This window comes from Oncorhynchus keta, chromosome 24 (genome assembly GCF_023373465.1).
Source record: "Oncorhynchus keta strain PuntledgeMale-10-30-2019 chromosome 24, Oket_V2, whole genome shotgun sequence".
NCBI lineage: Eukaryota > Metazoa > Chordata > Actinopteri > Salmoniformes > Salmonidae > Oncorhynchus > Oncorhynchus keta.
The window spans coordinates 43,512,681-43,537,009 of record NC_068444.1 but is presented as its reverse complement, the minus strand read 5'-3'; the positions used below and the strand labels follow the sequence as shown (position 1 = coordinate 43,537,009).

At 41.5% G+C, this 24,329-nt stretch overlaps 1 protein-coding gene across 2 annotated transcripts; it reads right to left on the bottom strand.

The window, feature by feature from the left end:
* Window positions 1-2,191: 2,191 nt before the first annotated feature.
* On the bottom strand, window positions 2,192-20,516 carry LOC118357590 (26S proteasome regulatory subunit 8). Of its 2 annotated transcripts, none has more exons than XM_035734858.2 (12): window positions 20,426-20,516; window positions 19,790-19,861; window positions 19,598-19,667; window positions 19,155-19,252; window positions 18,989-19,045; window positions 18,483-18,713; window positions 17,941-18,067; window positions 17,435-17,625; window positions 8,395-8,493; window positions 7,892-8,002; window positions 6,521-6,607; window positions 2,192-2,389 (listed from the first exon to the last, which is right to left on the bottom strand). In XM_035734858.2, the coding sequence occupies exons 1-12, from the start codon at window positions 20,450-20,452 to the stop codon at window positions 2,336-2,338; spliced, it is 1,224 nt and encodes a 407-aa protein (XP_035590751.1). In that variant the 5' UTR covers window positions 20,453-20,516; the 3' UTR covers window positions 2,192-2,335. The 2 variants fall into 2 exon arrangements, with proteins under 2 accessions (XP_035590751.1, XP_035590752.1); XM_035734859.2 differs by lacking the exon at window positions 20,426-20,516 and adding an exon at window positions 20,239-20,394.
* Between the last annotated feature and the right edge of the window lie 3,813 nt (window positions 20,517-24,329).

Genomic DNA, 24,329 nt, shown 5'->3' with positions numbered 1-24,329 from the left:
TGCCAGAGTTACACCAGGAACGCACAATCCTTCCATCAGTGCTCAGAATGTCCATACTAGGCTGAGGCTGGACTTAGGGCTTGTAGGCCTGTTGTAAGGCAGCGTTGCCTATGGGCACAAACACACCATCGCTGGACCAGACAGGACTGGCAAAAAGTGCTCTTCACTGACGAGTCGCGGTTGTCTCACCAGAGGTGATGGTCGGATTTGCATTTATCGTCGAAGGACTGAGCGTTACATTGAGGCCTGTACTCTGGAGAGGGATTGATTTGGAGGTGGAGTGTCTGTCATGGTCTGGGGCGGTGTGTCACAGCATCATCGGACTAAGCTTGTTGTCATTACAGGCAATCTCAACACTGTGCGTTAGAGGGAAGACATCCTGCCTCATGTGGTACCCTTCCTGCAGGCTCATCCTGACATGACCCTCCAGCATGACAATGTCACCAGCCATACTGCTCGTTCTGTGCGTGATTTCCTGCAAGGCAGAATGTCAGTGTCTGCCATGGCCAGCGAAGAGCCAGGATCTCAATCCCATTGAGCATTTCTGGGACCTGTTGGATCGGAGGGTGAGGGCTAGGACCATTCCCCCCAGAAATGTCCAGGAACTTGCAGGTGCCTTGGTGGAAGAGCGGGGTAACATCTCACAGCAAGAACTGCCAAATCTGGTGCAGCCCATGAGGAGATACACTGCAGTACTTAATGCAGCTGGTGGCCACACCAGATACTGACTGTTACTTTTGATTTTGACCCCCCTGATAACAAATGCAGTTGACAGTGGGAGGACGTTTAGAACTCCGGGACATACTGCAGAGGGTTGAGATTGAGGTCCACTGGGTCCAAACCACCTAGCATACATTCCCTGGAGCTACAGAGGGGCTATTATAATACAATAAAGCTCCATTACTGTACACCATGGAAACTAGCTGGTGACTGAGATAATAGGAATGGATTTGGACTGAAGTGTTTCTCTGCCATAATCTCAGAAACCAGAACAAAATCACATGCATTTACGCTAAATCACGAGACCACCACTGCCAGAGTGATGGTGTTGGTGGTGGCAAACGGACATTAAGATGAGTGGAGATTAAAGAGGGAACTTGGGAATGGGACCTTTCCACAAGGTGAACAGCTATCAGTGGTGACTCAAGTAAATACAGTGGAATCAATTTCAACTGAGTGGGTTTGCTTAGCTCTTGACAATGGATGTCTGTTTGTGAGACTTGTCGTTGCCATTTCAAGTTGGATCAGAAGTATTGGATGTTGTTACCTCAATCAATTATTTTGCATTGTGGACCGTTTAAAAAAAAAAGTATACTGCTCATTGTCTCTCATTGCATGAGCTTGTCCAGTTTACTGAATTTATTTTGTCTCTCTGTGCAATTTGAGAGTTGTGGATACTGGCTGGGCTTGTAGTGCATAATAGGCCTAATCCTAATTGGCAATGTGACGACCATGAAAAAGCATGTTGGACAATGGTCTTGAAAACCTAGTGTAAATACTATTCATATATATTATTTAACAGAGCTATACCCTCTATAATAATCTAGAATATGTAGATTAATCTAGTAAGTATCAGTATTGATTTAAACTAAACATGTCGACAAGATGAAGATATTGATTAGTAAATGATCAATTATTAATAGTAAGAAAAATAACACTGACTGATTGTGAGATCTCAAATTTAACCAAAGGTGACCAAAGGTGACCCTGTTTATTTGGCCTCACTTGTTATTGACCTTCTAGCCCCGGTTATACCTTGCATTAAGATGTGGTTTTCGTAATCTGATGATTGGGTTGTGGGCGTGTAAAAAGTGTTTCACGACTTGTTGTTTCAGCATAGGGCTCTACTAGGCCCTGCACAAACCAATGGATGAGATCTATTGGATGAGAGTGGCGAGAAGATGGGACACAAGGAATCGAGGAAAGAAAAGATAAAAACGCCTTGAAGTCTGCTTAGAGGAGTATTCCTTATTCAGGCCGGGATTCAATCAGAAACCAGGCTATATATAGCGCGTGACATTTAAAAGGTCATTTCCAATTGAGCCAACATCCGCAGTATTTACCTTGAATGCGGGGGGAAAAGAGCCTGTATAGCCAACTCCAATAGTTGTGTAGGCTACCAAGCACAAACAGACCTTGGATCAGGCTACAGGAGAAGAGGGTGGGGGAAAAAATGGAAATGGGGGACGTGTTTCTCAGTGGGGAGACACCATTTTATTTTAGACCTAATTTTGGGTAACAATTATAAACCAATCTTAAAACAAAAGAGTAAAAATATACATGTTTGACTTTGCAGGTAAATATCTGCGTTCGGGTCCCAAAAAATCCCAAAGGTCTACTTCCAGAGTTTCTTGATGGACATGTTCTTCTCGCTGTCCTTCTGCATCACCTGGAAAGACACAGGGCAGGGGTCGTTAGCCAGTGATAATGGACCTCATCATAAGGAGCCAAATTAAAATCAGTGATCAACAAAACAACAAACTCTGGGGAAAAGGGTCTGTCCATTTCAATCCCTAAAAGTATAAACCTTTAGTTTATTACAATGTAAAGACATTAGTTTATTATAAAAGCTGAAATGCTGATACAAATACCAGTCATTGTAATTACAAAGTCATTTGTGGAATATTGAGTTTCTTTAGTGTAAAAGCACTATTTTCATATTGAGATAAATTACATAAATTGTACACTCATTGCTATTATCATTGATATCCTGTAGACCTAGTGCCTTCGGAAAGTATTCAAACCCCTTGACATTTCCACATTATGTTTTACGTTACAGCCTTATTCTAAAATATATTTAATTGCCCCCCTTCAATCTACACAATACCCCATAATGACAAAGCAAAAAAACGTTTTTTAGAAAGTTGTGCCAATTTATAAAAAATACAACTGAAATATTACATTTACATATGTATTCAGGGCCTTTACTCAGCACTTTTTTGAAGCACACTTGGCAGCAATTACAGCATTGATTCTTCAAGGGTATGGAACTACGAGCACACCTGTATTTGGAGAGTTTCTCACATTCATCTCTGCAGATCCTCTCAAGCTCTGTCAGGATGGAATGGAGAATTGCGGCACAGCTATTTTCAGGTCTTTCCTGAAAATATGTTCGATCGGGTTCAAGTCTGGGCTCTGGTTGGGCCACTTAAGGCTGTGTGCTTAGGGTCGTTGTCCAGTTGGATGGTCAACCTTCGCCCCAGTCTGAGGTCCCAAGCAGGTTTTCATCAAGGATCTCTCTGTACTTTGCTCCGTTTATCTTTGCCTTGATCCTGACTAGTCTCCCAGTCCTTGCCGCTGAAAAACATCCCCACAGCATGCTTGCTTCACCGTGGGGATGGTGCCAGGTTTCCTCCAGACGTGGCACTTGGCATTCAGGCCAAAGTGTTCAATCTGGTTTCTCATGGTCTGAGTGTCTTCAGGTGCCTTTTAGCAAACTCCAAGCAGTCTGTCATGTGCCTTTTTACTGAGGAGTGGCTTCCGCCTGATTGGTGGTGCGCTGCAGAGATGGTTTTCCTTCTGGAAGGTTCGCCCATCTCCGCAGAGGAACTCTAGAGCTCTGTCAGAGTGACCATCGGGTTCTTGGTCACCTCCCTGACCAAGGCCCTTCTACCCCGATTGCTTAATTTGGCCGGGCGGCCAGCTCTAGGAAGAGTCTTGGTGGTTACAAACTTCTTCCATATAGGAATGATGGAGGCCACTGTGTTCTTGGGGACCTTCCATGCTATAGACATCTTTTGGTAGCCTTCCCCAGATCTGTGCCTCGACACAATCCTGTCCCGGAGCTCTACGGACAATTCCTTCGACCTCATGACTTGGTGTTTGCTCTGACATGCACTGTCAAGTGTGGGACCTTATATAGACAGGTGTGCGCCTTTCCAAATCATGTTCAATTATTTGAATTTACCACAGGTGGACTCCAATCAAGTTGTAGAAACATCAAGGATGATCAATGGAAACAGGATGCACCTGAGCTTTATTTCAAATCCCATAGGAAAGGGACTGAATACTTTTTATTTTTTTAAACATTTGCAAAAATGTCTAAACCTGTTTTTGCTTATGGGGCATTTTGTGTAGATTGTTACAGCCTTATAATCCCTCAGCAATGTGGTCAAATTAGCTAGCAAGCCAATGATGTAATGACTGAAACGTTTTTAAACAAAAGGGTTAATGACACCCGAGTCGTTAACAGCCCAGATTAAAACTACACGGGCGTGTGCTAGAAGCAAGCTGTTTCCGCTCTATAATCGTGCCATCGAATTTGCACAGACCTTTTCCCTCTAGGACAATCAGAAACAACGGTACAGCGGAGAATTATCATTAGAACAATTATCTGGGAGATTTCTTTCCTGGTCACACAGCAAAATATTTTGTTGCATATGCGACCAAATTGGTCGTACTTTATACCACTGGCTATAGCCCATAGAAATGAATGGAATAACACATTGATACATGGTAAAAGACAGTCAAAAAAATAAGGTTTTGAAATGTCTGTCCTATATCTAGGAGATACAAGAAAGCTCAGGAAATATATATTTTGACACATTTAACCCCTTTTTGTTGGCACAAAACTACTTCCATACTTCCAATCTTTTTTAAACTGGTATCGGGTTACCTTCAGACGAGTCCTGTGACACTTGTAGGGGGCAACACGGAGAGAACACCATTGTGTTTGTGAGTCTCCCGTTTCCATAGTGTTGCAATGTATACCGAAACTTGTATACTTTTTCCGATACCAAAACATGAAAAAACGTTTGGTACTTATGTCATGTGTCTCACATCATATACGGATTTAGAGGATCGAGTCTAGTCATTTTCTGAATCTTCAAGGGGGCAGTAGCTACAAGGATGCGCTTGCACATGCAGCTGACACAGTGAGAAGCAAGCCAGAGAGAAAATGCAGGCAGGATGACTGGGTTAAAAGTAAGAGACACATTTCAGTTGAACGCAGTGTACAATTGACTAGGTATCCTCCTTTCACTCTCTTCTAACGAAAACACCTTACCACCATGCCCGCAGCTTGTTTACAAAACTGGCTAAAGAAGCAAACTATGGGAATATGTTGATTACAGAGCAGATGAGGGCCAAACCACAGAAACAACAAAAAGGTGTAACAAAGCAGTGCAAGGGAGGTTGATTTTGATTTTACACATTACATTCATTGTAACGTTGTCGTTATTCCACTAAATGTGAATCATTTGAGTGACAATGACATGAACATATATTCTGCATGACATTCATGTGAGCATTATGATTACACAACCCAACAGTAATGTGAAATGCACTCAACTTCACAGCAATATATTTGAACTACTTTGTGTTTGTCTGGGCTTGCTAGCAGTAGCCAGCCCTGGAAGGCGCATTGCACTCTCGGAAGTGAAATGCATTCTGGGAATCGTAGTATTGTGTGTAAATAGCATTGTATTTCTATGGCATTTAGACTACATGTCAATTGCAATATAGAAGCTTCAGAAATTAGCTTCAAAGTGTTTGTCGTTTTGGAACTAAACTTAATTGAATACATTAAATGAATGAGCTGTAATGAATGCCATTTGACCAAATATTATGGCCACAGATTAACAAATTAACCCATATAATGTAATTGTTCCATTATTTTGTCTGCTTCTTCTGTTATTTAACATGGTGTTGTATTTTTGTAAGAAGTGTAATACAGAGTAGATATTCTACTTGTTCGTCCAGTTACCAACATATTGCTCAATGTAAAAACTTTTTTTTTAAAGCCCCACAGTTCTTATTTTGTTGCGGTGGTATCGTTTTGATATTGAGTATCGTTAAGATATTGAGTATTATGATACTAAACCTGGTATCCAACTAAAACATCTGGTGTCGCAACAACAGTCGCTACAGACAGAAGTAGTTGGTACTGACTTCAGACGAGTCCTGTGGGGGTCGTAGAGCAAAACACTAAAGACAGATTTCTGGGATGTCTCCTGATCTGACAAACAGAGCTGTAGCTCTGCCACCTGCCATCGCAGACGTGGAAGGCTGACATCGGTGCAGTGGATTGAGACGCAGTGTAATTGTTTTTAATAAACTGCCCAGGGACTGCGGTTGAAAATTAGCCGGCTGGCTAAAACCGGCAATTTTACTGAAACGTTGATTAATGTGCACTGTCCAAGTAAAAAAAATAAAAACTCAAACTAAAATAAATCCAACTTAAACACAGATTTTATGGGGATTTTTGTATTATATTAATGCAATTGACATACTGACAAGATGGTCCAAAATCTGGCAAAGGAGAAATGGTCACTAACAGGGATATAAACATTTGTGCACAACATTTGAGCGAAATAAGCCTTTTGTGCATATGGGAGCTTTCTGAAATATTTTATTTTAGTTCACAAAACATGGGACCAACACTTTGCATGTTGCATTTATATTTTTGTTCAGTGTAGTATTGATTACATTCGGGATAATATGGACAAAAGGGAACTAGAGGTAAAATAGAGACAAACTGTCTCTTGGAGTGTTAAGACAGTAACATTGATAGAAGACTTACCTTGGCGACAGCCATCTCAAAGTCCTCCTGGTTGACGTGCACTCTCCTCTCCCTGAGGGCGTACATCCCTGACTCGGTGCACACACCCTGAGGAATAAGATGGAACAGAAACAAAGGTTTATCCATGGTGAAATAAGAAAAAGTAAATAAGACCGACAGTGGTCAAACACTAAGGCACATGATTACCAATCCCTGGACTAGGGGATGTTTCAGGATGGCTCATTGTACATAGTCAGACGTTTATTTGTCATGCAGAAGAATGCCGGTCTCATGGTAATTTACAGTCAATTAACATAAACACGTTTTGAATCTCCAGGCCTCCTGACATCAACCGTATTGAACACCTTTGATGAATTGGAACACTGACTATTAGTGCCCGACCTCACTAATGCTCATGGCTGAATGGAAGCAAGCCCACACAGCAATGTTCCAACATCTAGTGGAAAGCCTTTCCAGAGGAGTGGAGGCTGTTATAGCAGCAAAGAGGAACCAACTCTATATTAACGACCATGATTTTAGAATGAGTTGTTCACTACTTTTGGTCATGTAGGTGATTTGCTGTGTTTAATATGTGGTAGGCTATAACAGCACAACCATTATTTTAATTCATGTTTTTTTTCAGGCTTGAGCCCATACAGTATATAGGCCTATGTGTTTGCATAAGCTCTAATATGTATATGGTTGAGTTTCACTAATCATCAACTTAGAAAGCGCTGTCCATTTCATTGTTAGGCTTTGAAACAACATCCTCAACAACTATGTTTTTCACTCAGTTTCAACCGGTTGTCGAACTTTTCTTCATATTGATCAATCACGGTGAGGTGAGTTTTAAAAGCACATACTGGTTTGATGATAAGTGTTTGTGATTTTCGACTGCATCTGCATTGTTGTCAGAGTGGTTAGAGTGACAATATAGCCCTCAGTACCATCCATTAGCAACTTGAAGATCTTTAGCGAGTTGGGTACACATTATCATGAACTTTACTGCGGTCATGACTGATAATATGGTCACCGCCACAGCCCTAGTTGTACATGTTCTTCCCTTGTGCATGTGCTAGTCCTAATGTGGTGGGCCCCATTCCATAACTTGTGGAGTATCAAGTCTGGGGTTATTCTCTCCTGATATTCTACATACACCGTAAATGTCAAGCCCATTTGGACATGTATCCACTACAATGAACCATTACAAAATGTAAAATGTACAATGGTGAAACAAACAGATCTACACAACTGTGGGGTAGGGGTCATCTCTGGACGGGACCAAAGTTTTCCCTACTACACATCATACACTGAACCCCTCATACACTGAACTGTCTGTGCTAGCCTTCATTTGGTGGGCCCCATTCCAAACTGTGCGTCTCAGTCTATTACCTTAACTTCAGCCCCAGAGGCTCCAGGCATCAGTTCTGCAATCTTCCTCAGGTTAATTCCACGCGTCAGGTTCATCTTCCTCGAGTGGATCTTCAGGATGTCCAAACGGGCCTAAGGAGGAGCAGACACTGTAGTAGCAAGCTGCTTACATGAAGCTGAATAAGTGTCAACGCAAATACAAAAATATCTGTGTGAGGAGACCGTAAAGATGTTGGACTAGACTCATTGGCATAAATCCTTCATTTAAATCATTGATTTATTGATGGCCCCTAGCTAGCCCCATAGGGATATCGAATGTCAAACCAAATTGACCATGGGCATTACGACTAGGTCTCGTGGTGCTGCGCTCAGAATTGATGATTACTTTGATGCCAGTTGTGGGCTGAATTGAAATAAATCAAATGTGTTTATGACGAGATTATCAATATATCATATGTTTATTTTAGTGTCAAACACAGAATGTTTTAGGAAAAAAAAATATATATATATGGGGCTGTACTGACCTCTTCATTGGGAGGGGGGAACTCGATCTTCCTGTCGATGCGGCCGGGTCGGAGCAAGGCAGAGTCTAGGATGTCAATACGGTTGGTGGCCATGATGACCTGAGGGAGTAAAAACACATTTAACATACAATATTATTCCTTTGGGTCTTATTCAGCTTTATTTTATTTATTTCACCAGGTAGGCCAGTTGAGAAGAAGTTCTCATTTACATCTGCGACCTGGCCAAGATAAAGCAAAGTGACAAAAACAACAGACTTACACAAACAAAAGTACTGTCAATGACAAAACAGAAAAATCTATGTACAGTGTGTGCAAATGTAGAAGATTTGGGTGGTAAGGAAATAAATAGGCCATAGAGGCAAAATAATTACAATTTAGCATTAACACTGGAGTGATAGATGCGCAGATGATGATGTGCAAGTTGAGATACTGATGTGCAAAAGAGCAAGAAGATAATTAACAATATGGGGATGAGGTAGATGGGTGTGCTATTTACAGATGGGCTGTGCACAGTGATCGGTAAGCTGCTCTGACAGCTGATTCTTAAAGTTAGAGAGGGAGATAAGACTCCAGCTTCAGTGATTTTTGCAATTGGTTCCAGTCATTGGCAGCAGAGAACTAGAAGGAAATGCGGCCAAAGCAGGTGTTGGCTCTGGGGATGACCAGTGAAATATACCCGTGCTACGGGTGGGTGTTGCTATGGTGACCAGTGAGCTGAGGTAAGGCGGTGCTTTACCTAGCAAAGACTTATAGATGACCTGGAGCCAGTGGGTTTGGCAATGAATATGTAGCGAGGGCCAGCCAACGAGAGCATACAGGTCACAGTGGTGGGTAGTAATATTGGGCTTTGGTGACAAAACGGATGGCACTGTGATAGTGAGTAGAGTAGCTGAGTAGAGTATTGGAAGCTATTTTGTAAATGACATCGCCGAAGTCGAGGATCAGTAGGATGGTTAGTTTTACGAGGGTATGTTTGGCAGCATGAGTGAAGAAGGCTTTGTTGCGAAATAGGGGGGGAAACTGGATGGATTATTGACTGAAGCGCGCTAGGTAAACTGAGTTATGGATATAAAAGGAGGACATTATCGAACAAAATGACCATTTGTGATGTATCTGGGACCTTTGAGTGCCAACAGAAGAAGATCAAAGGTAAGACATTTATATATCGCTATTTCTGACTTTCGTGGCGCACCTGCCTGATTGAAATATGTTTTTCATGCTTTTGTATGCGGGGCGCTGTCCTCACATAATCGCATGGTGTGCTTGAGCCGTAAAGCCTTTTTGAAATCTGACACAGCGGCTGGATTAACAAGAAGTTAGGATTTATTGATGTATTACACTTGTGATTTTATGAAAGTTAAATATTTATAATTCTGTAGTTTGAATTTTGCACTCTGCAATTTCACCGGATGTTGGCCAGGTGGGATGTGCCCGTAAGAAGTTAACTTTGCTTTCAAAGATTTTAGAAAAGGCAGGGCAGGATGAATATAGGTCTATAACAGTTTGGTCTAGAGGGGGATGACTGCAAGGGGGGTGACCGCGGCAGCTTTCCAATCTTTGGGGGATCTCATATGATACGAAAGCAAGGTTGAATAGGCTAGTAATAGGGGTTGCAACGATTTCGGCTGATAATTTTAGAAAGAGAAGGTTCAGATGGTCTGGCCCATCTGATTTGTAGGGATCCAGATTTTTAAGCTCTTTCTGAATTTGGGTGAAGGAGAAGGGGGGGGGGGGTCCTTGCTGTAGGGGGTGCAGAGCTGTTGGCCGGTAGGGGTAGCCAAGTGGGGAGCATGGCCAGCCGTAGAAAATGCTTATTGAAAATCTCAAATATCGTGGATTTACTGGTGGTGACAGTGTTTCCTAGTCTCAGTGCAGTGGGCAGCTGGGGGGAGGTGCTCTTATTCTCCATGGACTTTACATTGTCCCAAAACTTTTGGGAATTAGTGCTACAGGATGTAAATTTCTGTTTGAAAAAGCTAGCCTTTGCTTTCCTAACTGGCCGAGTATATTGGTTCCTGACTTCCCTGAAAAGTTGCATATCGCGGGGGCTATTCGATGCTAATGCAGTATGCCACAGGATGTTTTTGTGCTGGTCAAGGGCAGTCAAGTCTGGGGTGAACCAAGGGCTATATCTGATCTTAGTTCTATATTTTTTGAACAGGGCATGTTTTTTTAAGATGGTGAGGAAAGCACTTTTAAAAGAGCAACCAGGCATCCCGTACTGACGGAATGAGGTCAATATCCTTCCAGGATACCCAGGCCAGGTCGATTAGAAAGGCCTGCTCATTGAAGTGTTTTAGGGAGCGTTTGAGAGTAATGAGGGGTGGTCGTTTGACCGCGGACCCATTACGGACGCAGGCAATGAGGCAGTGATCGTTGAGATCCTGGTTGAAGATGGCAGAGGTGTATTTATTCACCTTCTCCCTATTGGCTTCTTTGGTATGCCCTTCTTATCTATATACTGTACATTCGAAAAGTATCCAGACCACTTGACTTTTTCCACATTTTGTTACATTACAGCCTTATTCTAAAATTGATTAAATACAAAATGTTAAATATAAAAATCCTCAATCCACACACAATACCCTATAATGACAAAGCAAAACAGGTTTTACAATTGAACAGGATTTGGAAAGGCACAACAGTCTTTATAAAGGTCCCACGTAATTCTTAAATTAAAGATGCTTGGAACCACCAAGACTTTTCTAGAGCTGGCCGTCCAGCCAACCTAAGCAATCAGGGGAGAAGGGCCTTGGTCAGGGAGGTGGCCAAGAACCTGAGTTCCTCTGTAGAGATGGGAGACCATCTCTGCAGCACTCCACCAATTATGCCTTTATGGTTGAGTGGCCAGACGGAAACCACTCAGAAGGCACGACAGCCCACTTGGAAATTGCCAAAATGCACCCGAAGGACTGACCATGAGCAACAAGATTATCTGGTCTGATGAAAGCAAAAATCAACTCTATGGCCCGAATGCCAAGCGTCACGTCTGGACGAAACCTGGCACCATCCCTACGGTGACGCATGGTGGCAGCATCATGCGGTGGGGAAGTTTTTCAGCGGCAGGGACTGGGGAACTAGTCAGGATTGAGGCAAAGATGAACAGAGCAAAGTACAGAGAGATATCCTTGATGAAAACCTGCTCCAGAGCGCTCAGACTGGCGAGAAGGCTCACCTCCCAACAGGACAACAACTCTAAGTAAACAGCCAAGACAACTCAGGAGGGCTTCAGGACAAGTCTCTGAATGTCCTTGAGTGGCCCAGGCAGAGCCTGATCGAGCATCCCTGGAGAGACCTGTAATTAGCTGTGCAGTGATGCTCCACCATCCAACCTGACAGAGCTTGAGAGAATCTGCAGAGAAGAAGCAGAGAAACTCCCAAAATACAGGTGTGCCAAGCTTGTAGCGTCATACCCAAGAAGACTCAAGGCTGTAATCGCTGCAACAACAAAGCACCGAATAAAGGGTCTGAAAACTTATGTAAAAGTGATATTTCCATTTTTTCCACATTTGTGTTATGGTCTGAATTTATGTATTAAATCAATATTGTGTCACTGATCTACACACAATACGCCATAATATCAAAGTGGAATTGTGTATTTTTTAAAATTTGTATTAACTAAAAACTGAAATGTCTCGAGTCAATAAGTATTCAACCCCTTTGTTATGGCAAGCCTAAAGTTCAAGAGTAAACATGTGCCTAACAAATATCATAAGTTGCATGGACTCATTCCGTGTTCAGTAATAGTGGCTAACATTTTTTTATGACTTCTGCGTACCCCACACAACAATTATCTGCATGGTCCCTCAGTCAAGCAGTGAATTTCTATCACAGATTAAACCACAAAGACCAAGGAGGTTTTTCAATGCCTCGCAAATGGCACCGATTGGTAGATGAGTAAAAGTAATAAAAAGCAGATACTGAATATCCCTTTGAGCATGATGAAGTTAATAATTAGACTTTGGATTGTGTATCAATACACCCAGTAACGACAAAAGATACAGGTGTCCTTCCTAACTCAGTTGCCAGAGAGGAATGAAACTGCTCAGGGATTAGTGTCATAGGAGAAAACTGAGGATGGATCAACAACATTGTAGTTACTCCACAATACTAACCTAAATGACAGAGTGAAAAGTAAGCCCGTAGAGAATAATAATAAAAATATTCCAAAACATGCACCCTGTTTGCAATAAGACACTTATAACATTTTTGTCCTGAATACCAAGTGTCATGTTTGGGGCAAATTCAACAACACATAACGGCGTGCAAATCCTAATATTTTCAAGCAGGGTGGCGGCTGCATGGGTATGCTTGACATCGGCAAGGACCATGGAGTTTATTTTAGGATGAGAAAAAAAAAACGGATACAGCTATAAGCACAGGAAAAATCCTAGAGGAAAACCTGGTACAGTTTGCTTTCCAACAGACATGGAGATTAATTCCCCTTTCAGCAGGACAATAACGTAAAACACAAGACCAAATCTACACTGGAGTTGCTTACCAAGACAGCATTGAATGTTCTTGAGTGGCCTAGTTACAGTTTAGACTTCAATCTTATAGCAAGACATGGAAATGGCTTTCTAGCAACGATCAACTTGACAGAGTTTGAAGAATTTTTAAAATAATATATGGGCAAATATTGCACAGCTGTAAACACCGCCAAAAGGTGCTCCTACAAAGTATTGACTTAGGTGTGAAATACTTATGTAATTTAGATATTTCTCCAATTTGAATAAATTAGCAAACATTTCTAAAAACATGTTCTCACTTTGTCATTATGGGGTAGTGTGTAGATGGGTGAGAAATGTATTTAATCCATGTTGAATTCAGGCTGTAACAACAAAATGTGGAATATGTCATGGGGTATGAATACTTTCTGAAGACAAAAGACTGCAGTGTGGGAAAAGTAGGTTGGAGATTGCAAGAACATTAAGACATAAAGGGTTTAGGGAATTAACACATCTGAACACAAATTACTCCCAGCTACTCCACACAACATTTGTTCTGTAAATTGAACAGAATTAGAAACACATATATATATATATATATATATTTATTTTTTTCACCTTTATTTAACCAGGTAGGCAAGTTGAGAACAAGTTCTCATTTACAATTGCGACCTGGCCAAGATAAAGCAAAGCAGTTCGACAGATACAACGACAGAGTTACACATGGAGTAAAACAAACATACAGTCAATAATACAGTAGAAAAATAAGTCTATATACGATGTGAGCAAATTAGGTGAGAAGGGAGGTAAAGGCAAAAAAGGCCATGGTGGCAAAGTAAATACAATATAGCAAGTAAAACACTGGAATGGTAGTTTTGCAATGGAAGAATGTGCAAAGTAGAAATAAAAATAATGGGGTGCAAAGGAGCAAAATAAATAAATAAATTAAATACAGTTGGGAAAGAGGTAGTTGTTTGGGCTAAATTATAGGTGGGCTATGTACAGGTGCAGTAATCTGTAAGATGCTCTGACAGTTGGTGCTTAAAGCTAGTGAGGGAGATAAGTGTTTCCAGTTTCAGAGATTTTTGTAGTTCGTTCCAGTCATTGGCAGCAGAGAACTGGAAGGAGAGGCGGCCAAATAAAGAATTGGTTTTGGGGGTGACTAGAGAGATTTACCTGCTGGAGCGTGTGCTACAGGTGGGAGATGTTATGGTGACCAGCGAGCTGAGATAAGGGGGGACTTTACCTAGCAGGGTCTTGTAGATGACATGGAGCCAGTGGGTTTGGCGACGAGTATGAAGCGAGGGCCAGCCAACGAGAGCGTACAGGTCGCAATGGTGGGTAGTATATGGGGCTTTGGTGACAAAACGGATTGCACTGTGATAGACTGCATCCAATTTGTTGAGTAGGGTATTGGAGGCTATTTTGTAAATGACATCGCCAAAGTCGAGGATTGGTAGGATGGTCAGTTTTACAAGGGTATGTTTGGCAGCATGAGTGAAGGATGCTTTGTTGCGAAATAGGAAGCCAATTCTAGATTTAACTTTGGATTGGAGATGTTTGATATGGGTCTGGAAGGAGAGTTTACAGTCTAACCAGACACCTAAGTATTTGTAGTTGTCCACGTATTCTAAGTCAGAGCCGTCCAGAGTAGTGATGTTGGACAGGCGGGTAGGTGCAGGTAGCGATCGGTTGAAGAGCATGCATTTAGTTTTACTTGTATTTAAGAGCAATTGGATGCCACGGAAGGAGAGTTGTATGGCATTGAAGCTTGCCTGGAGGGTTGTTAACACAGTGTCCAAAGAAGGGCCGGAAGTATACAGAATGGTGTCGTCTGCGTAGAGGTGGATCAGGGACTCACCAGCAGCAAGAGCGACCTCATTGATGTATACAGAGAAGAGAGTCGGTCCAAGAATTGAACCTTGTGGCACCCCCATAGAGACTGCCAGAGGTCCGGACAGCAGACCCTCCGATTTCACATGATAGGAATATGATAGGAAGATGAATCCTAACGTTATACTATAGTCTTGAGTGGTCTTGCTTTTACAACTGTGCCAATTTCTGTGCATTTTGTTTAGAGATTTGCTCAAGAAATGGACACATTTCAAATCCAGGTACATGTGGGCATTATACAAAGCAGTAGAAAGAGCTCTGGGACTTCGTAAATCCAGAGCGTTTCGCTCTCGGAGTGTTCAGAGCGCACACTGGACGCTCTGGCCGAGGTTGAGCGTTCTGAGTGGCGCAACGATCTATGGCACTGAATCTCAGCGCTAGAAGCGTCACTACAAACACCCTGGTTCGAATCCAGGCTGTATCACAAACGGCTGGTATTGGGAGTACCATAGGGTGGCATATAATTGGCCCAGCGTCGTCCGTCATAATTTGTTCTTAACTGACTTGCATCGTTAAATAAAGGTTAAATAAAAAAAATAAAACAAACGATGGCAATTCCCTAAACCCAAGCTAACAGGCTAACGTTGGCTAGCTTGATAGTTTCTTTCATATACAAATGAGAGAACAGCTCACTCTGACCATTTTACTAGCCATGGCAGAGCTGGTTAGACTGTTTTCATGTTATCCAGAGCGTTGGTGACTAACTGTGCTTCTGGCAACAATTTAATTACGCTTTTTATTGCCAACATTTACTGACACCGGCCATATTCTACAGGTGTTGAGCGTTCGTAAATTCAACATTTATTCTGTGCTCTGGCACACTCAGATGAAAGTGCTCTGAAATCGGAGAAGTTAGCCAGAATAAACAATGTCCATTGAGAACGCACAACGACGATAGAAACTTAGCTAAGAATGACGTGAATAATCAAGTTAATAAACGTTGGGTAGTTAGTTAGATAGCATATAGTTAATATACTGGCAAGTTCGATGTATTAGTAGCCAACTAACGTCGTCAGCCAACATAACGTGTAATGTAACTTGTGAAAAGTCATTCATTTATTAGATTGCTCAACATTCTTAACATTTCTTATAATAGGTTAAAGCAATGAATTTGTATCCGCTCGTTGTACTTCCACTGCATATTGTCCTCCGTTTTCTTCAAATCTGAAAACGTTGTGAAGCCACACCCATTTCCTGAAGAACTGCATTATGGGCCCGAAAAGCACAGAAAGTGTCCACTGCTTATATACTTCGTATCTTGGTGAATTTAGTACGACATCTGGGAACCTTTGGCATTCTAACTATATCCATACTATGACCAATAAGCATACTACATTCTGAATTTAAAAATGGGCAGTTTTGTCACAACATAATGCCACAGATATCTCAAGTTTAGAGAGAGCGTGCAATTGGCATGCTGACAGCAGGAATGTACACCAGAGCCGTTTCCAGAGGATTGAATGCTAATTTCAACCAATCATTTCATCATTGATCATTTTAATTCCTAATTCTATTGTCCCCAGGCCCAGCTCAGTCACGTTCTTCACTGAAAGACTTTTCTCTCATGGCAGAGGTAGAGGCATGTCACTGTATTATACATACACTGAGTGTACAAAAACAGTAGGAACACCAGCTCTTTTCATGCCATAGACTGACCGGGTGAATCCAGGTGAAAGCCATGTCCCCTTATTGATGTCATCCACTTTCAGTGTAAATGAAGGGGAGACAGGTTAAAGAAAGTTACTTAAGCCTTGAGACAATTGAGACGTGGATTGTCTGTGTGTGCCATTCAGAGTGGGAAAGACAACAGGCTTTAAAAGGGGTTTGGTGCCATGCTCACCATTTTGAGTGTTTCAAGAACTGCAAAGCTGCTGGATTGTTCACGTTTAACAGTTACTCGGGTGTATAAAGAATACCCCTCAAAAACATCCAGCCAACTTAACACAACTGTGGGAAGCATTAGAGTCAACATGGGCCAACATCACTATGGAACACTTGACACCTTGTAGAGTCTATGTCCTGATGAATTGAGGCTGTCCTGAATGTTTTGTACACGGAGTGCTGTACTGCTACAGAGGAACACAATTTCCCCTTTGATAGTGTGAAGGGTCTGATTGTCATACTGTGTGGTGTTGAGCTACTCTTTCTTTCTCTGTCCATTCATCCCTCCAGCATCAGGAGAGGAGGAAGAGGGAGGTGGAGCAGGAAGAGAGCCTGCAGGAGCTCGCGGAGCCCTTGGAGGTCAGGTTCGTCAAAAACGCTGCCGTTCTCAGACTTTCGGTCCACCCCCACCATCCAGCATTTATTGCTAATTTCTATAGAATTGTCTTTAAAAAAATACTGGTTGTTTTGTCTATTTGTACCATCACAGAGAACATGCAAATACAGATTAAGAGGTTGTTGATTGCTAGACTGGGTGGGAGGACAGTGAATAGAGAATAGAATATCTAGCGTGTGATTGATTGGTGAGCAGTGGAAAGAAAGTGTTGTCAGACATTACTGAAAGGAGAGCTGCAGATTGAAATCAGTGGAGAAAAGCCGCAGAGAATGTGGTGTCAAGAGTGGTGTAGCAGAGTATTAGCATACAAATTAAGTAAGGGTGTAGACTGTGTGTGTGGTGTTATATAAGTGTCCAGTTTTATTGTAGAGTAGAATTTATAAAGCATTATAAAGACGACAGTGGTGTACGAGTCACCCACCTTGATGTTCTTGGTGGCCTCGAAGCCATCCAGCTGGTTCAGCAGCTCCAGCATGGTCCTCTGCACCTCGCTGTCGCCCCCACTGCCACCCTCCAGACGTGACGAGCCGATCGAGTCAATCTCGTCCATGAAGATGATGGAGGGTGCGTGCTCGCGGGCCATGACGAACAGCTCGCGCACCATGCGGGCACCTGGGATGGGGAAGAGAGCAGGGTTTCAGCCAGCAGCGTGATGCGAGTGAAATACTTATAACAGCTTCTGTTTTACGCATGGTGAGAGACATTTAGCCCACTACTTTCCCTCATTGCGGTTCTCCATGAAAAAGTAGTGAAATGCACTTAAACATGCTTGAGCTAAACAGCAGCTATTTGGAGAATGGAAGCAGCAAAACATATCTCCTTGATTCTGGAATTCCCTTACTTTAATTCCTTGTTATTACCGAAATTACTTCACGGTTGGGAACCCTGTCGAATGGTAACCGAAATGGCTGACCATTGATGACTCACCCTCTCCAATGAACTTCTGCACCAGCTCCGAGCCGGACACCCTGATAAAGGTGCAGTCAGTGTGGTGGGCCACAGCTCTGGCCAGCAGGGTCTTCCCTGTACCTGGGGGTCCGTACAGCAGCACACCCTGGTGGAGAGACACACAACAAGGGGGGTTAGACAACCTAAGAGACATGACACAGAGTGCATCTCAAATTTCATGATGTATTTTAGGATGATTATGCTGGAATTAACTGGTGACACTTTCTGTTCTTTCTGGCAATCAAGACGGTTGAGGTTTATGTGATGAATGCTATGAGACATGACCAGAACAAGACCTTAGGGCACTGCCAACAACGTATGAAAAGGTCTGACAAAAGGTTGATTTTGGAGTGTTGCATCCCTTTCAGACATTGCCTACTCTATATGCTTATAAAGTAAACTCAAATGCAAAAGTTAATTGTTTGACTTTACATTGTAAGAGTGATTAACATATACAGATGATACAACATCTGAATTAAGAAAGAACACAATAAGGGATTTATTCCATTTGGGCTACCCACCTTGGGCTGCGCAATGCCGAGAGCCTCGAAGAGCTCTGGGTGCTTGACTGGCAGCTCAATCACTTCCTTGATCTCCTTGATCTGCTTGTCCAGGCCGCCAATCATCTCGTAGGTGGAGTCAGGCACTTTCTCCACCATCATGAGGGAGACCAGCGGGTCCACCTTGTTGGGCAGGATCTTGTGAAGGGTGTAGCTGTCATTGCGCAGTGCCACGCGGCAATTTGGAGTCACCTGTTGGAATGGGCAACGGGGTTAATCAGTGCATACATTCATGAATAATAATCTTCTGTCCAGCCATCTGGATAGGATCTGGATATTTTTTGCTTTTCAACTGAATTTTGTTAACACTTATTCCAATTTGACAAAAACAAATGAATGTGGTTAAAATATTGTTCCCGTGTGTTGATAATCTGAACTGTACACAGATAGATCTACCTTTGTACATAGAAACATTAAGTTCTCTCCACAATGTGGTGAAATATCAACAATAATGTTTCCATACTTACATCATTGATGTCAATATTCTTATCCACATCCACCACAAATTTTCCCTCTGGATGGACCTGGACACAATAGTACAGTAGACTGCCAATGACATCTAAGAGCAACTACAGTTTACCACCGAAAAAGTTTGTGTTACATTTCAGCAAAAAAAAAAAGCTTCATACACACCTTGACCAGCACTTTCTTTTTGTCCATGGCCCTCACCACCTCTCCAACATAGGAACCCTGCTCCTGTAGCAACTGCAGCTCCTCACGAAGGAGACGCACTGGGGACAAAGCAAATAGATTTGAACAATTCATAATGTGCATGTTCCTGAGTGCAATCAAATTACAGTAGTCCGACACAGCACTGACAATTTATAATCCACACAATTATTGCTACAATATTTATTTTTAATTTAAAACAACAAATTCTTATTTTCAATGATGGCCTAGGAACAGTGGGTTAACTGCCTGATCAGGGGCAGAACGACAGATTTGTACCTTGTCAGCTCAGGGGCTTGAACTTTAGGCTTTGTCACAATGAATTAACTACTATCTAGTTAGCTACACTGCTATTTAGAAGAGAAGTTTAGCTGTTGTTGTTCTGGATAGACAACCATAATTCCTACCTTTTGCATTGAGTTCATTCCTCTGAGCCTGTAGACGTCTGAGATTCTGACTCTTGTCATTCACTGTCAACTGGAGGCAGAGAGACCAGTTACTTCTTAGCTTGACAGTTGTATTAGTAGTGTCACTACGGTGTCAACAGACAACATGTAACATTAGGTTTTAATCCAAATGTACTAGCTGTGTTTGCTTACCTGTAACTCTTCTATCTTGGACTGGTAGTATTGCCTGAGACCAGAACCACCTTTACTGTCCTCCATCTCCATCTGCAAATACACCGATACATGTTCAATAACGTTGTTGTTGGACAGTTGTCAAGTACACAATGTATATAACGTTAGCTAGATAATTAACATCAAGGTGACTAACGTGTGTATATATAGGCCTAACTAGCTATCTAGAAAGACGACTAGCTTAAGATAAGATTTTTACCAGTTTACTGACAAAAATGTCATACTAGCGGCTAACTAAATTAGCTAGCTAACGTTACTTAACTAGCTATATTTTTTGTTGTCCATTATACTTAACTTATACCAAGTTATGTATAGTCACAAAAATAAGGAATGTCACTGAAACAAACATAATTAATTCGATTAACTAGGTAGAAAGCTAACAGTTAGCTAGCTAGCTAAAAGTAGCTTACAATGAGACAGCAAACTGGCAGGGTTGTCTATTTTTGACAGACCGTTTTGGTCCATTCAAAACAGTTCAACCGTCTTCTGACGAGCACCAACTTTACAGAACACACTGTTCAGTGTCTAATCAATGCCTTATCTACAATAATTTCTCAAAAGTGTGATAGTCATAATAAAGACAACGAAATCACTTACATTATGGTCCATTCCTTCCAGCGCCATCTTGAAATTCTAAACTTCCGTTGGATGAAGGGGTACTTCCGACAGAGGAACGTCTTCTTCATTAAATGTTCTACAATTAAACATGGGATAATTACTGACACCTGCTGTACTGGAGGTATAGTACAGTAAAACGCAACTGAAATTTTGCTAATAATGTTAAAAGTAAGTGTATGCTCCATTTCTGTTCTTTTTGCAATACATTATCTATTTGGAGAAGCTATGCCAGAAACAGATATGTTGAATATTGTAAAATCCATTTGCATGGTCCTTTGAGTTGGCCTGATGTACCATATTACTGTAGCTATATCAATAGTGTGTAATACGTGTACAATATATAATATAGATAAAACATTATTTAACAGTTTTGATTGCATTTCAAAGAGACTGGCATTGAGGATGTGGTTTTCGACTTATCAGTTAAACAGACTGGCTTGTCTATTCCAATTATGTATTACTGTTGATCTTCTACCATGCTACAGACTGAGAAACAAACGTTTGTTCAAGCCAAGTCCCAGCAGTGCACAAGGACATACGTGTACTTAGTTTGGCTGTTATTTGAGGAGAGTAGTAAACCAGCAACATTTGTTTAATATGGCGAGTTTCTTCAAGATTTAGTTTAGTTCTTGCTGCTGTCAGCTGCCTCCAATTCTAATCAATAGAAAACATTTTATTGCAATTTTTTACATAATTTGACCTCTTTCTCAATAACTAGGATTCCATCTAATTGGCAACAGATTTTCATGCGAATATCTTAAAATCGACCTAAAACAATCAGGGGCGTCTATAAGAATTGAAGACACTGTGGGCTTAGCCCAAAGCCAGTAGGGGGTACACTCTCGTGTACATTCACCCAAGGCTAAAAAATGAAGAAAATGATTTCAACAGATAAATATATGAATTTGGTGCACTTTGAAATGAACATTGAGCGATTCAAACATTGAGAGATTAGATCTTTTTCATGTAACTTGCACCTTCCCACATGCCACAGCAGACACTGCTAGTACTCAATTACAGTTCCTACTGTGGGTCTCTCTACTCTGGAACACTGCTCCACAGGAGGCTGCTGAGGGGAGGACAGCTCATAATAATGTCTGGAAAGGAGTTATTGGAATGATATCTGTGTTTGATTTACCTTTATTTAACTAGGCAAGTCAGTTAAGAACAAATTCTTATTTTCAATGACGGCCTAGGAACAGTGGGTTAACTGCCTGTTCAGGGGCAAAATGACAGATTTGTACCTTGTGGATTTGAACTTGCAACCTTTCGGTGACTAGTCCAACGCGCTAACCACTAGGCTACCCTGAGTTTGATACCATTCCATTTATTCCGTTCTAGCCATTACTATGAGTCTGTCCTCCACAATTAAGGTGCCACCAACAACCTGCACTCTACTCTCTACTCTGGAACACATACAGTACCAGTCAAAGGTTTGGACACAACTACTCATTCCAGGGTTTTCTTTATTTTGACTACTTTGTACATTGCAGAATAATAGTGAAGACATCAAAACTATGAAATAACACATGTGGAATCATGTAGTAACACAAAAAATGTTAAACAAAGCAAAATATATTTTACATTTGAGATTCTTCAAAGTAGCCAACCTTTGCCTTGACAGCTTTGTACACTCTTGGTATTCTCTCAACCAGCTTCATGCAGTAGTCACCTGGTATGTATTTCAATTAACAGCTGTGCCTTGTTTTTAATTTTTTTATGTTTTTTAATTTACCAGGCAAGTCATTTAAGAACAAATTCTTATTTTCAATGACGGCCTAGGAACAGTGGGTTAACTGCCTGTTCAGGGGCAGAACGACAGATTTGTAACTTGTCAGCTCGGGGATTTGAACTTGCAACCTTTCGGTTACTAGTCCATGCTCTAACCACTAGGCTACCCTGCCGCCCTGCTGTTAAAAGTTAATTTGTGGAATTTCTTTCCTTCTTAATGTGTTTGAGCCAATCGGTTGTGTCGTGACAAGGTAGGGGTAGTATACAGAAGATAGCCCTATTTGGTAAAAGACCAAGTCTTTATTATAGCAAGAACAGCTCAAATAAGCAAAGAGAAATTACAGTCCATCATTACTTCGGAGCCCTTTTTAAAATTTTCACCTAAAATGACATACCCAAATCGAACTGCCTGAAGCTTAGGACCTGAAGCAAGGATATGCATATTCCTGATACCATTTGAAAGGAAACACTGAAGTTTGTGGAAATGTAAAATTAAAGTAGAATAATACAACACATTAGATCTGGTGAAAGATAATACAAAGAAAATATTTTTTACATTTTTGTTTTATTTTTATCATCTTTGAAACTCAAGAGAAAGGCCAAAATGTATTATTCCTGTTTAAGCACAATTTACATGTTGACCACTAGATGGCAGCAGTGTATGTGCACAATTTTTATACTGATCCAATGAACCATTGCATTTCTGTTCAAAATGCTGTATCAAGTCTGCCCAAATGTGCCTAATTGGTTTATTAACTGTGCACTATTCTCAAACAATAGCATGGTATTCTTGCACTGCAATAGCTACTGTAAATTGGACAGTGCAGTTAGATTTACAAGAATTTATGATTTCTGCCCATGTCAGATACGTCTATGTCCTGGGAAATGTTCTTGTTACTTACAACCTCATGCTAATCACATTAGCACACGTTAGCTCAACCGTCCTGTGTGTGTGAGTGTGTGGGGTGGGGGGGGGGGAAATCAGACATGAAGGTCAGTCAATATGGAACATTTCAAGAAATTTGAAAGTTTCTTCAAGTGCAGTTGCAAAACCCATCAAGCATTATGATGAAACTGCCTCTCATGAGGACTGCCACAGGAAAGGAAGACCCAGAATTACCTCTGCTCTAGAGGATACGTTCATTAGACTTAACTTTACCTCAGATTGCAGCCCAAATAAATGCTTCACAGAGTTCAAGTAACATACACCTCTCAACATCAACAGTCTGTGTGAATCAGGCTTTTGTGGTTGAATTGCTGCAGAGGAACCACTACTAAAGGATACCAATCAGAAGAAGAGACTTGCTTGGGCCAAGAAACACAAGCAATAGACAGACCAATGGAAATTTGTCCTTTGGTCTGATGAGTCTTTGTGAGACGCAGAGTAGGTGAACGGATGATCTCCGCATGTGTGGTTCCCACCTTGAAGCATGGAGGAGTGATTGTGCGGGGGTGCTTTGCTGGTGACACTGTCAGTGATTTATTTAGAATTCAAATCAAATCAAATTGTATTTGTCACATACACATGGTTAGCAGATGTTAATGCGAGTGTAGCGAAATGCTTGTGCTTCTAGGTCCGACAATGCAGTAATAACCAACAAGTAATCTAACTAACATTTCCAAAACTACTGTCTTATACACACAAGCGTAGGGGGATAAAGAATATGTACATAAAGATATATGAATGAGTGATGGTACAGAGCGGCATAGGCAAGATACAGTAGATGGTATCGAGTACAGTATATACATGTGAGATGAGTATGTAAACAAAGTGGCATAGTTAAAGTGGCTAGTGATACATGTATTACATAAAGATGCAGTAGATGATATAGAGTACAGTATATACGTATACATATGAGATGAATAATGTAGGGTATGTAAACATTATATTAGGTAGCATTGTTTAAAGTGGCTAGGGATATATTTTACATAATTTCCCATCAATTCCCATTATTAAAGTGGCTGGAGTTGAGTCAGTGTGTTGGCAGCAGCCACACAATGTTAGTGGTGGCTGTTTAACAGTCTGATGGCCTTGAGATGGAAGCTGTTTTTCAGTCTCTTGGTCCCAGCTTTGATGCACCTGTACTGACCTCGCCTTCTGGATGATAGCGGGGTGAACAGGCAGTGGCTCGGGTGGTTGTTGTCCTTGATG

What these genes read in the sequence shown, in the direction of transcription:
- LOC118357590 (XM_035734858.2), bottom strand. Translation starts at nt 20,452, where the DNA reads ATGGCGCTGGAAGGAATGGACCATAAT. An exon ending in TCCCCCCTCCCAATGAAGAG is followed by an intron (nt 8,003 to 8,394) that starts GTCAGTACAGCC and finishes GCTCCTCCTTAG; the next exon opens with GCCCGTTTGGACATCCTGAA. An exon ending in CCTCTGGGGCTGAAGTTAAG is followed by an intron (nt 6,608 to 7,891) that starts GTAATAGACTGA and finishes CTTATTCCTCAG; the next exon opens with GGTGTGTGCACCGAGTCAGG.